The 17,493-nt window shown below is 38.8% G+C and overlaps 1 protein-coding gene across 3 annotated transcripts in view; it reads left to right on the top strand.

Moving 5' to 3' along the window:
• Positions 1-16,252, top strand: part of GLCCI1 (glucocorticoid induced 1) — a 54,650-nt gene extending 38,398 nt beyond the window's left edge. For 2 of the 3 annotated variants that reach the window (XM_060248565.1, XM_060248564.1), the window contains 4 exons: positions 100-252; positions 4,822-5,032; positions 14,250-14,370; positions 15,440-16,252. In XM_060248565.1, coding sequence (XP_060104548.1) covers positions 100-252; positions 4,822-5,032; positions 14,250-14,370; positions 15,440-15,788 — 834 coding nt within the window. In that variant the 3' untranslated portion in view covers positions 15,789-16,252. The remainder of the gene's footprint in view (positions 1-99; positions 253-4,821; positions 5,033-14,249; positions 14,371-15,439) is intronic. The other variant, XM_060248566.1, reaches the window with a different exon arrangement.
• Positions 16,253-17,493: the final 1,241 nt, after the last annotated feature.

Consider the following 17,493-nt stretch of genomic DNA (forward strand, 5'->3'; position numbering starts at 1 on the left):
TTTTGGTATCAGGGGTACAGAATTTGACTTTTCATCTCCATATCCACTCTTGACTGTTATTTTAGAACTAATCTCATATTTTTCTTGCTTACTCTAAAGGCTTCTGTATCAAGATCAGTCCCTATGCCACTGTCAAACGTTTCAGTGCCAAAATCGACTGTTTCACGAGTGCCGTGCAATGTAGAAGGAATAAGCCCTGAATTGGAAAAAGTGTTCATCAGAGAGAACAGTGGAAAGGAAGAAGTGTCCAAGGTAAGATGTTGCTGCTAGTGGATATTTTAAAGACTGCAATATAAAAATGGAATTTAGAAATACTTGAAACTGTCTAGTGTGGGACATCTAAGTATAAAAAGCATATGTTATTTTGCTTGTTCATATAAATATAGTTTACTTTTTAAAAAAAGGATTTGGTAATCTACAGTGGCAAGTTTCTATGTATATTGCTGCATTTAATTTTGGTAATAAGCATAAAAGATGGTAAAGTAACTTTGACATATCTCTAGCAATATGAACTTCATCTAGATTTTACATGGTGCAGTACATCAAAGCATACTGTCAACTTGGCAGTCAAGTCCCCAAAAACTCCTTGGATTTCTGGGCCTGAATCTGGTCACTTTAAATATTCAGTAGTTAAAGCAGAAGCTTGAAGTCGTCAGTGTCATCAAGTCCCCTAATTGTGTTAACTCTCCAATAAGTTCCTTTTTTTTTGACAAATCATAAATAGGACAGCATGATAAGTAATGAAAAATATGCTAAGTTTCAACCTTAAATGGAACAGTCATGGCTTTCTTCTAAGCACTGAGTGAAAAGTATAATAATTAGAATAGATAATGTATAGTAGAGCTGATGTTAAAGCTCAGTTCAGTTCAGTTTATTTAGGATTAATAGCTGATAAATCATACACCATTAAAATTTAGGAATTTAAAAACACTGCAAAACAAAAAATTGCTACGTTTACAATGCAGTTTTGGCAGAGCTTGCTCAAAAGTAGTCTTAGTAGAATATTTCAACAGCCATTTTCTAAGGAAACTTCCTCTTGCTGATTCATGTTTTGGACAGAGTTGAGTTTTGTCAAAGGGCAGTCACAATAGCACTGGTCAGGGGGTATCTTGAGAAAATGGCTGGCTCAGTTTTGAAATGCTCACTGTTTAAGTAAATAGGTGGGTCAAATTTGATGGAATATTTGCTTCCTAGACAAAGTGGAGAGCATTTTCATCTAGCATCCTTTAGAAAAGCATTCCAATCATATCTGACCAGTTTCTCTGTGAGTAATGTTCATCTTTTGTTGGCTAGGTTCTCTGGTTTACATAAGCCCTGTTGGCTTGTTTTTACATCTACAGCATCATTCCATTTTGACCATTTTGTCAGCAACGTTGACATGTGATCAATATGGTAAAGGTTGGAAGACTGTGTTTGACAGTTGTTATTTGTACTGTGGCCTTCCAGATTAGTGTTGAAATTTTGGGGCCTGACTATGGCCTTTACAGATTAGAGTTGAAATTTTGGGGAGGCCTAGCTCAAGCTGTATGACTGCAGAGGGTGATGCATGATAGTAAAGATAATATTTTAAAGAAAATATCACCTAATGTGGTCAGAATTTGGAACAGAATAAAAATATTGTGAGACACTGTCCTCCTCCTGTCTCCCCGACACTTTATGTCACATCTGCTAAAATTAGAGGACACTAGTTTATGGATCATTCAGATTATCTAAACTGATGGTGATGTTATCTTGTAATTTATTGCTGAGCTTTCATGGCTTATCTCTCCAAACTGCTGAGGTCATTAGCTCTCTTCTGCTCCTAGGGGAGGATCTATGTTGACTTCATTAGGTCTCCTCGGTGTTTTAAGTGGTTTGCTGGATTGTTGCCAGAGCTTTAGATGCACTGCAAGAATGAGCTAATATCAGTTCTTTCTCTTCAAAGACATTTGGCACAATAGATTGCTATACCTGACCCCTCTGCACTGAGGGAGGGAGAGTGGTCATGAGTGTGGTCACTGGGTCATCTGCATAGTGCAAATGTGGAAAGTAAATGTCTGCATATACGTTCACTCCCCCGATCGAGGACACTTTTCCAAATGTTGCACATCATGGTAAGGGTGCTTCCACATGCAGGTGTCAGTGACCATGTAGAAGCAGGGCCAAGGCACTCGTGTCCGCTCTCCTTCTTCACATGGTCAGTCAGCATTCAGAGAGGTTATATGTGCAGGACTTAATGTTTTTTTTTGATATGGGAAAAAAACAGAGAGATCTGTTCATTGACACTAACTCCCTGTTATATAATCTTTAATGTTTTAGATTTCAGAAGAAAAATGGGGGGGGGGGAGGGGGAAATTCTGACTCTGGATTTTGTAATATTTGTTTCTACATTTCAACAGTGTAGAGAAGAGCACTTGTGACAGTAGATATGTTAAGAATGTTTTCAGTAATCCCATATGTAAAAAGTTACTGAATTGAGTAATTTGAAGCCAAAACAGGAACAGCATCTTCTGTTGTATTACATTGTCTTATGTCTTTGATTGTTGCTGTATTCCATAATGTTGTTGGGTGCTTGACAGTATTTCTGCTGTGTAATTTGTGCTTAGTACGATGACTTGATAAGTACCGGTATATTCAATCTCAGGCATCTCTAAAAGGATCACATAGTAGATGATGTGAAAGATCTCTGCTGGGGGCCCTGGAGACCCACTGCCAGTCAGAGTAGACATTGGTGACCTTCAGAGACCAATATTCTGACTCAATATAAGGCAGTTTCATGTGGGCATCTACTCAAGAGCAATAATGCAAGTCTTATTTTAGGTCACAGGAATAAATCAGCTCAACAGTAATGTTTTCTGTGTTCCCACAAGAATTTCTGAGAGGATATTAGCCTCTGCTGACATCACAGTATGTCCTCATTGTTGTTGTTTATGAATTAAATTTATAGACTGCCCTTCTCCAAAGGATTCAGGATAGTGCACAATGTGTTAAAATATATAGAATAAATTAATTACAATTTACAGTAAAATCAACTGGACTTGACAGTGGTGTAGAATTGCACTTTACTCCCTCCCTTGGGCAGATCAGAGACTGGTCGTGCAGCCATCAATTTTGCTGCTCTGGCAAGGACTCCTCCTTGGCTGTGGTGCCAGGAAAGTTCATTTAGGTGTGCCTAGAGTGGGAAACTGAGGAGGTGGAGCTTGATTGCCCTTTTCTGTGTTGCCCTATGACCCTTTTGGGGCCAGTAGAGTCCAGAGAATCCTGGATAGGTGCATCTGACAGGAAAGAGTTTGTGGTAGAGGGATCTCTAAAGCAATACAGAACCCTTGCCATGGATAGCATGCCTACAATGCTCCAGATACTGCAGTTTCTTAGGGCTAAGGTAGCAATATGATCAATGGAAAGAAATTTTGAAAGATCTGCTTACCTTGCAGGAGTGAAAAGCAGGTCTTGTTGTTGTCCTATCATTTAAAGGCTTTGAGTTTAAAGGTGCTGTTTTAGTGGGAATATTCCTACAGTATCTAAATATGTTAAAATGGAGAGTTTTAAATTGGAAACATCAGAGATAATGTGAGGGGAAAATAGCATCCTGTACTGCAGAAATAATTTCTCAAACATTTACAGGCATCTTGTGTTAAAAGTAGGCACTTTCTAAGTTAATGTTTGTTTTTTGGAGCTTGTACCATTTTGTTTTTGTACCGCATTTTCAATGGGCATGCATGCCAGCTATAACCATTTTTTTTAAAAAGTCTTTTCAGGAACTGAAGAAGGGTTGTTTCTTCTCTTATTGTCTTATTCAGGGTGCATTCAACATGTCTGCATTTTTGTTTACTTCAGATTCCCTTAGATTTATCAGTATTTTCTTTGAAAAGTGTTGCGAAGCTGTCTTTGCAAATCACTGTTTAATTCATACATGTTTTTGTGTACTACTGGCATTTTACTTTAATGCTTAAAAGAATGTCTAATTCTGAGAGGACTTAGATGAGATGTGTTGTTAGCTAGTTCCCAGTTAACATTTAAAGAAATGACTATGGTATTAAAAAGTCATTAAAAGAATTTCTTTCCCAATAAATGTGAAATATCAGATGAAACAGATTAGGTATATGTTTTATAGAAAATTCACTAACACTTCCATTTGCCCTCCCCCAGGGCAGAAAAATGCCCTTTTTTACTAACCTCCTTAGATGCAATCATAAACTTTCACAGGAAAGCAAAGCCAGTACCAAAAAAAAGTGTATGTGTATATATTGTTTGGTCACACGGTCGAGTATACACACACAGACTTGACCCCTTAAAATACCACCACCTAGCTTTTTAGAAGATACCCAGTGGATTGTGTTCTGAAATTGGAGATTTATTTTCTTCTCTTGATCATCTTTAAGAGAAAGATGTTGATTTTTCCTTCACTGTTACAATGATAGTCTGTCTTAAGCTGTGTCAGCTCCTCCATCTTTTCTGTAGCCACTAAATAACTCATGTTTTCATTTCCTTTAATACTTGTTACTATTAAAAACAGCAGAGCATTTGTTAGTAAGGATAAATCTCTGCATGTGGCCTGATTGCCAAAGTGCATCTAGCCCTTAAGTTTATTTAAGGATATAACTGCACATTCAAGTTGACTGGAATTTCCATGCAGTCTGTTGCACTAAATGAGTTGATGAACAGCATGCCATTGTGTCATTTGCTGCCTTTTGTAGGAAGTTGACTTCCCTCCCTCCCGCAAGGTCATGTCTGGCTTGAAAGAAATTAGCACAGGTCAAAGTGCCCTCTAGGTCTCAGACTTCACTGCGGGAGAATGAGTTCCCACCATGCATTTTGATACCAGTGGTGTTTCCATTGCAGCCTTTGGATATTCCTGATGGTCGAAGAGCACCCCTACCTGCTCATTACCGTAGTAGCAGCACACGCAGCATTGATACGCAGACACCTTCTGTCCAAGAGCGCAGTAGCAGCTGCAGCAGCCATTCCCCATGTATCTCTCCTTTTTGTCCTCCTGAATCTCAGGATGGAAGTCCTTGCTCCACTGAAGACACGCTGTATGACCGAGACAAAGGTGAGACCCCCCATTTGTCTGGTGATGGTTTGCTTTTACCTTTCTACCCTCATTGTGCAACATCTTGTTTTTAATTTTTGTTTTGTCCTTGGTGTGAACAAAGACTGCTCATAATTGTGTTTGCTTGTTTACATATTTTCCCTTGTGGTTCATGCAATTTCACAAACATCTTCCATAATTGTCAGAAGGGCACAGCAACCTTTAAACTCTTTATGAAGACTGTTGCATGAAGAGTTGTGGGAGAGTGTTAAGTGTTCCATGAAACAGTATGAATCACTGGCTAAATAAGTGAATCCAGGGTTTGTATAAGTGTTCTTAAAAACTAACATGTTTTATTTATTAATTTAGCAGCATTGGTTCAACTTGGAAGACCAAAATATTTATTCCAGATGAGCTCATGATGTAGTAGTACATCAGAATGGCATGTGATGGTGAGAGAGTTGTTGGCCATGTTTCGCTGTCTGTATTTAAAAATCTGACGTTTCCTCATCTCAAATTTTGTCAGAATCAATTTGTGTTACTTTGCAGTTCTTCAGTCACAGGTGTTGTACTGGGCACTGAATTCAGTACTCTTAGAATTGGCTTCTGTGTCCCCCCTCATGCAATTTCTAGGTCTCTGTGGCAACAAAGATAGAAATAGAGAAGATGGTTGCAAGTGTCTGAAGTTTCAGAATTTGGGAATGGGGAGGGGCAGGGAGCTTCCCAATAGAGCTTCTTCCCCTTTGTTGTAACTAGCAGAAGTAGAAAAAAAATTATGCTTGATTAGCAAATATATGTTAATTTGAGCAGTTTGTATAATTTATATACATTGTATGATTGAAATCTGTTACAGAATCCTTGGACCATGGGAATCACTCTGAATCAATAATTCAGTTGTTTAACTTTCCTGTTACAGAAATTAATACAAAGACATCACATCTTATAATAAAGTACCTGATTCTTGTGTAGATAGTGAAAGGAATGCAACAGGGCCGCGCATAAGGAAGAGGGACTTTCAACTCACTGGCAGGAGCCCCCAGGCATGGTGAAAAACTTTAACTTCACCCTCCAATAGAAGACAGAATCCCTCCAAAACAGAAAGGGCTGCACATATAAGCAACCTATCAATCTCTGACGGTTTATAGCCTTGGGAAAATACAATGTAGGTTGTCCCTGTCCATCTACTAAACTAGAAGGAGACCCAGAATTTTTGTAGTCTTGGAAAGCTTTGGAAAGCATCTAAAATTACCTTGTTTTTCAAATTCTGTTTTTGTCTCTGTTTTTCTTCATCTTCTATAGAGTGTTATAGGTCTCTGATCCAAAGCTATCAGGTAGGCCATACATTTTTTAAACAGCGGGGGTGGCGGGTATTCTGACCTGTGCTATAATTTAGTTCGATTTAAAGCAGCAAGCTCACAACTTGTCACTGTGTAACAGAGGGTGGAGAAGTTTTCTGAGCAGTAGGAAAGAAAATTTATCATTTACATTTTCCTTTTTTAATCCCCCCTCCCAAAATGCTTGAACAGAAGTCCTTCATTCCTCCAGCAGTCTTGTTCTTGTTCTTAGAAGGGAACTCCTACTAGGGGTCAAAGGATAAATTGCAGCTTTGTTGTAGATCCCCATTTTTAAATAAAATAATGGGGAATCCTGAAGCTGAGTAGTTTTTTGTGAAGGAAGAGGAACACTGTTTGGGGGTTTTTTTTAAAACTTCTCCTTTCAATTCCCTCTTTCCCCATCTTGCATACTAATTTTTTGTTTGTCTCATTCTTCTAACATACATCACCACATCCTGTGCTCTGCAAGAATGAAAGTAAAGTCATTCACACATCCTTTGCAGTTTAATCTTTAGAGATGCTTCTCTGACTCCACCACACATGAGAACTTACCCTGTAGCTTTGTTGTCTTCTCTTGGCACTAGTTTCTTGATTCAGCAAGAGTAAGGCATACTGTTTCCCTCAGGAGATGAAATGCTTTTGTAATGGAAATGAACATGGGCAATGTTTCTTACAGCCTGAACCTTCGTATGAACACCACTGAAGACCATGGATTTGAGAACAAAATCTTATACTGTAATATTCATGAGTGTCAATGTGAAACGCCTGTGCTGTCTGGTGCTAACTTGGTGTTGTATGGGTGAGAGTGAAGAAATAAGGCACAGTAGTAATGGTGCTGCATTGTGGAAAAAAAATGTTCTATGACTCTAATGTGCTACTACTTCTCACGTCCTGTTATAATAAATCTTACTAATCTGCTTCCTTCCAACTGACTACCCTTCTAGGTAGTTAGAACTGAACTACTGAAACAAATGAATCCATGCAGGAATACTAGAGTAGGCTGCCCCCCCAGGTTTCCTTTGTCCTGTGCCCAGAAGCCCGACTGACAGATTAGTGCAGTGTTAACATGTATTGTTGTAGCACAGAAGTTACAGTGCAGTGTTCTGTAGAACCTTGTTAATGTCCAGTGACACCTATACATTTCACCTCTGGTTTTTAGACTAGTGCATAATTTTTCATTTGGTTTCAGTGAGAGTCCCAACTTCCTCTTGCTTTCATGCCTACTTGAATGGCTTCTGTAGCTACATTGTTTATTGAGAAGAGATCCAATTTACAATCTGTTTAATACAAACAAACAAAAAAAATTTGTAAAGACAAGGCAGCAGCCAATTAATAAAATATACAATACATGGAGATTGAATGCTGCCAGGAACCTTGGTAAATTACAGGATGTCTGAAAGATTAATAGTGTGTGTGTGTGTGTGTGTGTGTGTGTGACTGATGCCTAGGAATGGTATTGCAATGTCTGGGTGCCATAACAAAAAAAGCTCTGCCTCCAGTATCCACTGTGTGAAGGGTGGTGGCATCCAGAGTGATACTTCAACAGAAGATCTTAATGCATCAGCCAATAGGGAAGCAGGTGATTTAGGCATCCTAGTATTTTGACCATTTGTGGCTTTGAATTTTATCAAGAAACTGTCAGTGCAGATCTTTAAGTAACAAGTATAAATTATATTAACTGTCATAGTTAATATTTTGGTTATATCTGACTTTTTTGGGTTAGCCACTCTCCTGGTGTTTATAACTTTATTTACAGTGAGTGATATCTTAGAATGAGCCTGATGATTACCATTTACTTTACAAAGTCGTTTATTGAATAGGCTGAATACAGATTCGAAGCTCTGTTTGGAACAGGTTAAAAATAAGATGACAAGCAGTGAATCTACTCAGTTATCCAGTGGAAAGAGGTAAATGTGCTACATCAGCTGCAGTCTTCACTTAATATATACTAGGCACACTACTAATGTCAAAACAATCACTAGCATGAGCTCCCTTGAAGACATGTGAGCAGATCACATCTATGTTCATTGATGAAACTAGTCTCGATCATAGCAATTTGCTGCAGCTGCTTTTGCCCAGTCAGAGGACTCCAGGAATTGATCATTTAAAAAGATGTATGTACTTCTCCTGAGGTCTTGGTTGAGTAATTAAGTTGCGTGTGTTTGTAAAGTTCATCAAGCTGCAGCCAACTTCTGGCAGCCCGAGCAATGGGCTTTCAAGGCAAATGAAAAGCAGAGATGGTTTGCCATTGCCTTCCTCTGCAGAATCCTTTTTGGTGGTCTCCCTTCCAAGTACTGACCTTGCGTAGCTTCCAAAATCTGAGATCACACTCTATACCATGCTGCCTTTTCTCCCATGAGTTATTAAATTAACTAATTGTAAAGCATAGAAGCACTTGCAGCTTTTGGCTCTGTTGTGCCTATGCAGTTGGTGCATCTTTTGAACAACATCAGCAAGATTGTATTATACAGATGGTGGCATCAGTTAGAGAAGTAATGATAATGGATCAAAAGATTAACTAGCTTTATGGGCAGATAAGAAAGGCAGACAGACATACCCAAGTAGTAAGTCTTAACTAAAAATATCTATTTGATTTTTTCTTTTAAGTGCCTCTTAAAAATTGGCAGCACATGAGTAGCAGATTTGAGAAAGCAGTTTAATCATGCAAGAAAACATTGTAATCATTCAGCTTGAACACACATGAACAGCTCACTGAACAATAAGCTGCATGCTTACAACAGGAGATAAGTATGTGAGTCAAACCTGCATATAATAGAGGAAGACTAATACACATATGGAAATACCAGAGCATGAATAAAATGTTAGTGCACTAGATATTGTTCTATATGGGAGTGGTGTTACTGCAGTATAACTTTACTGACTTGACAGTACATCATATTGCAAGTAACTGGTTTTGAGAGGGCTGGTTTTTTTTTAGAGGAAAGCATTCCAGCAGCAGCAGAAATAATATCTCAAGGAAGATTTCTGGATAAACAAGGGATGCAAGTTCTTGTCTAGTTCAGAAATCTTTAAAGAATTATTCAGTTACTTGGCAGTCAATTCATTGTTTTATGTTTAACCTCTAAATACTTAAAGTCACAGTCACTGGTTCTAATGTAATTATATGTTGTAGAGAATTATGATTTTTTTAGACTGTGTTTTATCTAGTGATCAGTAGTTAACAATAATGTTGCTTATTTCTTCAGAGATATTTACAACACTGGAGAAACCCAAAGAAAAAACACTGCAGTAATATCTAGCTTTAACTAGCATTTTGTTTGTGAGGATGTAGAAAGTATATTAGAATTTAACTACAATTAGAAAAGTATCTTAGTCTCTTTGTTGGGAAATAAAAGATAAGCTGATGGTTATGAGTAGACATTAGAGGATAGACATGAGCTTTTCCTGTCTTCTCACCAACACCCAAGAGGTTTTATTGGTGGTTTTGCATTTGCTTTTTGGATAATGGAATTGACGGTTTGCTGTATTGTTACTTTAAAAAAAACTGGTTATTTTTTTCTTCCACACTTCCTTGTTCTAGAGTAGAATTTTTCAATCTTTGTTGTGAAGCCCACCTTCCAAAACTCAACTTCTGTTCAAGCCATCTGTTACTTTTAGTCTCTCCCATGATAATTCAACCTAAATAACTGATTAACATCCTGTATCAGTGTTCTGGAAGGACCCATTTCAAGTCTGAACATCTTATGCTAAAAAGACGTTTAAAAATGCCCAAAGATTCTGTATTCTGTTGTTCCTTGTCATAGGCCTTGTTTTCTTTTTCAGCAAAATTTCCATTATACTTTTCAGTAGTAAATCAGCTTTACGCTGGATCTGACTGTGTTGCTGAATAGAAAATGGAAGTTAATAATTGATCAAGCGTGGGGAGAGCTAACCTGCTGGCCAGACACAGACCTGCTTTACATTTCTAAAGCATCTTTTCTTTTTGGTCTAAGGCTGTGCTTTGACCACAGGCTCCATTGCTGCTCTTTGGATCAGATCAGCTGTTTACTTTACATTTCTATAAAGAGCTGCTTTAAATAGGTTGAAAATTTCAAAAGAAAATGAACATAGTCTGCAAAGAGAACCCATGGTCTGCTCTGGGATGGGAGAGTGATCTTGCACAGCAGGGGGTGGAGAAAATGTTAATGGCACCTGTTGTGTGTGTGGGGAGGAGGAGGTGAAAAAGGCCCCAGCCTGCCATGTGATTAGAAGCAGTTTTGTTGCATTAAAAGTGCCAGCTCCGCAGGGTGCCAGTGATTAGAATTCAGTTTGGTGACCCCATGTGCTATTTACAGCCTGCAGGTTCACTTATGAGACCTTGTTCTGGGAAGAAAGATACTGGTTTTCGGCCTTTACTTTTGGATTGTAAAATAGGATCTCTCTTCTGATAAGTAACTGGCAGAGCCTTTACTATGTTGATTGACCATCTGTTTTAGTGTAGCTATTCTTAAGTTCCTGAATTCTGTGCTTACAGCAGTTCCCCCTGTATTACATTTTCAGACTGGCTTTGTGTCAAAGATGAGGTATTCAAAGTGCTTTAGAGGGGAGAAGGGATCAAGGAACATGTGGACTCCAGAAGAAAATATCGCATGCCTGTTGTGTTATCTGAGGTTAAAGAACTGGAGGATAGAGAAAGATCCCACAGTCATTAATAAGTTTTAGTGGTTAGATCATAATAGAAGGATTTAACTGAGTCTTTCCATAATTATACACTAATATCGGCAGATCCCAGCAGATGATCAAAGGTACCTTTTCTGTTTCTTGTGTGGGTGTTCTTCCCAGAGCAAAGGTTGACTTCAATCCCCAGAAAAGGGCATTTAGAAGAAAAATAGCAACTGAAATAATGTTAAGGGTTTTTTTAAAGGTAGGGTTTTTAACACATCCTTTTTTAGAGCTTTCTATAATGCCACCAGTATTTCAGGCAACATGAGCTAATGATGGTTGACAATTCCCCACATTCTTTTAGATTATATTTTTTTTCTGTGAACATCACTTATCAGTGATAAAGCTCGGGATATGGTTTAAGTAAAGCCCAGGATGAAAGAGCAATAAATCAAGAACCCCTAAGTTATGCAAGAGTTATCTCCTTTTTTGTAACTAATTTCAGACTTTCAGTTATTCTTGGTGATTCTAACAGATGTTTGGTGGAGTAAAAAGCTTCCTTTGGGTGCCATCTCTTGATCTCAAAATGTTTATGCTATTGTCTGACCAATCAGTAGATGCAAGATAACCAAAAGATGCAGTATTTCAGGTTGTCCTTTTAATGAAACACATTTTCCCTGGGGGAGGAGGGTTCATAGAAAAGGTGGTTATATTGTGCTGTTTGTGGACTAATTATATGGCATAGTAAGGACGGTTAACAGGTGAAATATGGGCTACCAAACAGATGAAATACGGGCTACCAAAAAGATGAATCAGTAGCTGCATTCAGATTACATAAATTGTGACAAGAGCAAATATTTGATATCCTCTGGTTTGCACACTCTACTGCCCTTCCCTTGCCCTGAGTTTTAAGACAAGTTGCAACTTAACATGACATCTGATTCAGACACTGTAAAAAGTGGGAGCTATGTCTTGCCCACAAGCTAGAATCCTAAACAAGCTGTGGTTTGGACAGTGCCTTGAGTCCATCTTGGGCTCTTTTGGAGGCCTTTTGTCTGGTGCTTGCACTAGAGTGGATCCCATTACTCCTGCAGTTTCTGCTACTAGAAAACAATAGTGTATAATGGTATGTCAGTAATAATTTGGTCCATTTTCACATTCTGAATAAAACATTATGGGCCAATCCAGATCTCAAAACTGGGAAGAATTGCTGTGTGTGTGTGTGTGTGTGTGTGTGTGAAAGACTTGAACTGGTAAGGTGATTTTTACATTTGATCAGTTGATAGATGATGAGGATGTGTCTCCTCAGTTGAGGTCTAGACATTTGTAGGGATGGGCATGAACCTAAAAAGGGTTATTTGAGGTTTGGGGTGGCCCAATGAACTGAACAGGCCCAAATGGGCTTTGCCTGAACCGATCCAGGAAGTTTGGTTCCCCCTTTTTCCCAGTCACAGCTTGCTGCAGCCAGGAGAAAGGGGGCAGAGAATGTCCTGGAAGGGACTTCCCTTCCACTTTTCTCTTGACTATGGCTTGCCAGAACCAAGAGAAAGGGGGCAGGGATCACACGGGAAGAGTTAAGTGGCTGCCAGCCTGAGTGGTAGACTCTGCAGCTCAGTTAGGATTAAGGAGAAATGAATGGAATAAGGAGTTTGATTGCCCTGTTTTGCCAAGGCCTTAAAGTCTGTACCTACTACCCCTATAGATCTTAAGTTGAGACTTATTCAGGGAAAAAAATTATGTTTAGGATATACTAAGGAGTGACTCCTTAGCAAAAGATTGAGTAAAGTGTCTAATTATTGGCATTGTAACTTATAGAACATGAACCTTGAACATGTGCTTTGGGTGTGTCTAGTCACCAAAGTCACCTCCAAACTATCTGCCCATCTCTTGGAGGCTAACCAATGGTCAGCGAACATTGAGCCTCTATGCCCTTACTACATCTAAAAGATTCAGACTACAACATTGGAAAGATAAAATACCAGCTCTGATAAATCAGTGGACTGAGGACCTTAGAGCTCTATGTGAACACATGGCATATCGATGGCAATTGCATATGGACTTATGTTTAGATATTTGGAAATGGTTTATAGAAACTTGTGTGTAGATATGCTACCACCGTTGTTACATTTTTGTCTTGTCTTAATGTGTCTTTTTTTTCTTTAAATTTTTTTTATTTAGTTGCTAAAATTTAGCTTTTTTCCTTGTTCATTTTTCTTTCCCTTTTATTTTTTTTTAAGATTCAAATACTGTGAAAATTGCGTTTAGAACTACTTCAAGATTATTTGCCACATCTCAAAAAGAACATTTCAGAGTTGGGAAAAATATAGAAGAGAACAACTAAGGTGTAAAAGGTTATAGCATTGTTTGTGAGGAAAAACTAAAAGCAATCTCCAAGATCAGAGGTATTAAAGCTCTGAATACCAGTGCTAGGAGGCAACATGGGGAAAACCTCAGCCTCTGTGCCCTTTAGTTGGCCCTCCAGAATAACTAGTTAACCATTGTGTGAAATAGAATGCTGGACTAGATGAACCACGGGTCTGATCCAGTAAGGCTGCTGTTCTTGTCTGAACCAGAACTCTTAATTCTTGGCAAACGGGGAAAGAGCATGTGAGCCAGAAAACTTAAAAGGCTCACTTCTGCTTTAGCAAACTGTAGCTTGTTTGGTAGTCTGAACGCAAGCAGTGTGTCAGACATGAAAAGCAGGGATACGGAGCATTTTCCACATTTAGAAAAAAATACTTATACATAGATTGAAAGGTAGGTACATCAGCTTTTATATTTTACACTTGTTCCTCCTCTGTATTTTTCTTTGTGACACCACTGAGGATAATAGCTGTTGTTTTTTGCCAATGACTTTGTATTTCAGCAGCTGCTAGTGAGCATTTTAAATTTTAATGCATCGACAAGACACAACTGAGTTTTAAATTATAATTAACCACTTTCCCTTCTTTTGCATAGACTGTATGTACTACCCTGATCATTTTGCATTTTTGAAAGGCTTAATAAAGCACTTGCTTGTTTCTAGGATTACAGCTCTACTTTATTCAATCTGCAGCATTCTGGATAAAAATATCCTCCTATTATGTGTGCTGTTTAGTAGATTACTGCTTCACTAAAGCTTTTCTTCAGAAGAAGTGCGTTGTACCAGAGTGTTAGAAGTAGCCTGCAATGAAGGAAGCTTTGTGATTGGAAGCAAAACTGGCCATAACAGCGAAGTTGTGCAAAAGCCGTCTTGTTTGGAAATCAAGTTTAATTAAAAAACTCTCTCAATCCCTAGTAATACAACTGCTTTAAATTTTCAGACAGTGGGAGTAGCTCACCGTTGCCCAAGTATGCTTCGTCTCCTAAACCCAACAACAGCTACATGTTCAAACGAGAGCCCCCAGAGGGATGTGAGCGAGTGAAGGTCTTTGAGGAAATGTCGTAAGTAATGCTTTTATATCAGCTGGGATCTGCAAATGCAGGAAACCTTTTTACTGGACTTATTCAACTGCAGATGAATAAACTACTCCAGCTGATGAGAGTTTTTTTTTTCCTTTGGGAAGCAAACCAGTCTTGCCAATTTTGCCCAGGCAAGAAGTTGAAGTGTTCCTGTCAGCTCAAGGGGGGAATGGAACGTGTTTTTTTTTTTACCATGTGACTGTAAAAGCACGACTAAGAGGGAAGTGTAAGCAGAGCTGTGGCTTGTTCACTATTCTAAAAAGTGCTTTGCAGTTCACATAAGGGTGTCTTCGTATTTAGGTTTAATTCTTTAAAATCTATACATAGCAGCTGTTGCCAGAGAATTCTTTTGGCAATTTTTGAACCTTTATTGGCCTATATTTTCATGTGTGTGTGAGAGAGAGAACAAACTTTAAACAGGGTAGTTACTTAACTCTGAGTTTTACAGTATGTTAGAATCTGGCCCATTCATCTCCCCACTACCACCTGTACTGCCATTCAAGAAGCTCTTTGGTCTAAGTGCACAAGCACATGTGAATGGTCACATAGACAAAGCCAGGGTTAATGTTTAGACCTAGTAAGAACAAAACCCTGCTTGATAGCCAGGGGAAGTTTCTGTAGAGAAGGTGGTTGACTTGCTAGGTATGGAGAAGAGCAGGTGTCTTGTAGTGTATCAAGCTGATGTCGAGTGTGTTTGCTACAGTGAAGTTTTTTTCTGTTCACGTGATGGTAAGCCACTCATGAAAGAATTTTAAATCATAGTTTGTGTATCCAAATCCATTACGATGGTAATGCCAAAACCTGTGAATTTTGCAATTGCTCTCTGGTTGCTTTTGTTTTTGCATGCATGTGTATTTATTGCTGTGGATCAAATGGTCAGCTGACTACTAATATGGAAGATGTTTGCTCATCTGTCAAATAACTCCATTTCTTGTCGTTCACATTTTAAGCAACATGTAGAACTGCAAATTTTCATTAGGTTGTTCAAAAATTTTCACTTGTTTTCTTGCTTCTCTTACCTCCCCCCCCCCCCCCCCCCGGTTTATTGTAGGACTCGTCAGCCTGTCTCAACCCCTCTCTTTTCATGCCCTGACAAAAACAAGGTTAATTTCATCCCAACCGGATCAGCTTTCTGTCCTGTAAAACTGCTGGGTCCTTTACTACCTGCTTCTGACCTGACACTGAAGAGCTCTCCAAACTCTGGTCAAAGCACATCTCTGAGTACTCTGACTGTTGAGCAGCTTTCCTCTCGGGTCTCTTTCTCTTCTCTGTCAGATGACACCAGCACAATGGACTCTACTGAGGTCTTAGTACCACAGCCATCCCAGCAGCCACCACAGCTTTTGCAGGAACTGCAGTCCGAAGAACACTCCTCTTCTCAAAACTATGTGATAATCTAGAGTAAGGCAGAGTGTTTGTCACAACTGCATGAGTGGCATCTTTTTCAGAACAAAACCCAAGCTACTTATCAGCATCTTTCTAGAATACAGTGCTGTTCTTGGCAGGGACAGAAATGCTTTTCTTCAGCATTTTTGTGTGCGTGTGTGATGGGTGTGGCGGGGGGGGGGAGTTCAGAATGCTTGCAGAATCTGTGTATCATTAAGCATTTTAAGTGGAGACTATGCATTTCATAGAATGTTTGACCAGATTAGTACTGTGTCCTGTGTTCTGTTTCAAATTCTACAGTATAAATAAGCTCTATATCAAACAAAGGTTGCCTGTCTAAATAGAATATGTCTTGCTGTGTTGTGTTTTATGGAAAATACTGTACTTCAGGATTATGTTTACAATTTATCCAGGTATTTATGTTTTGAACTTCTGTAATACCTTCAATGCAAAAAAAAAAAATGAAAAAAGAAAGAAATGGCCACAACAGTTGCACAGTGCCCACCCTATGGCCTAGCTTCAGGTACTTCTCTCGAAGTCTAAACTCAGGTAACTTGGAATGTATATCATATTGGGATATTAATATTTTACAGCTAAAAAGCTAAAGAGGGAACATCACTCTTCTGCCTTTCCTTATTTTATGCATTAATATTTCCTCATTACATTCCACTTTCTTGGAAAAAGTTCATTCAAGTCCAGGAGAATACCAACCCTGGACATGGGTGAACATGAGGAGAACCAGCAAATCCGTGATGCTCTAGCATCACTTTGTCATGTGGTTACAAGTAAAACAACTGTTGCATTTACCGTCATTTCAGTGTGTAAATTGTGGCATTTAAAAGTTTCAGGTGTTGCACAGTTAATGACTGTTAAGCTGTTGTGAATAAAAGTGTTCAGTACTAGGCTGTACATAAGAAACATTCCATGGTGTGTGTGAGAGAGGATCTAAGGCAAGAAAGTTTTCATTTAATTTCAGCTGATTTTTTTTTCTGGTTTCAGAAGGGGGGGGTGGGAATTTCCGCTCATGTTTGCATTGGCAAGTTAAGGATGTGAAATGCTACTGTTACTGTTTTAAGAGTCTAATTAATGTTTAGTTTCTCTTTTGGAGGAAATGTTCATTTGTGTGAGATTCAGGGGGGAATTCTTGTGTTTTTGACAAGCAATGATCAGTGAACTTTTATTTGTACAATGGGTATTTCGCACTTGGACTGAAACTCTCATAAACAGTGTATGAGGTTTTGTTAAAAAAAAGAGGAAAAAAAGAAAAAAGCAATAGTTTTTAAGTCACATTATCTAATTGAAGCCTTTCCTAGGAATCTCTGGTTTAGGCCACTAGCAGGTAGATTCTTGTAGTTTGAAGAACGTGGGTAGACAATTGCTGGACCTTGTGAGTTGTACAAGTCTTCAAAGATGCTGCATGTCCTAAGAACATCCAGTAGCATAACCTTTCTGCCCTGCAACTGCAAGAGCACGGCTTTCAGAGATAATGCCTTGCAATACAAAGAGGACCCCAAAGGCAAAAGGGATTCTTGTGTCTGTGCTTTCAGTTCAATGGAAGTAGCTTTATGCAAGTCTCTTCAGAAGAAAGCTTGCTTCCCCTGTTTCAGGAACTGAAAAGATTTAAGAGACTGCAGCTGTTGCAGCATTTATTTTAACTCCACTGCTTTTTCTTCTGAGGAAGAATTTTAGGTGGAGATGGGGACTATTTAAAATGCCTCC

Source organism: Heteronotia binoei, chromosome 10 (assembly GCF_032191835.1).
Source record: "Heteronotia binoei isolate CCM8104 ecotype False Entrance Well chromosome 10, APGP_CSIRO_Hbin_v1, whole genome shotgun sequence".
Lineage (NCBI taxonomy): Eukaryota > Metazoa > Chordata > Lepidosauria > Squamata > Gekkonidae > Heteronotia > Heteronotia binoei.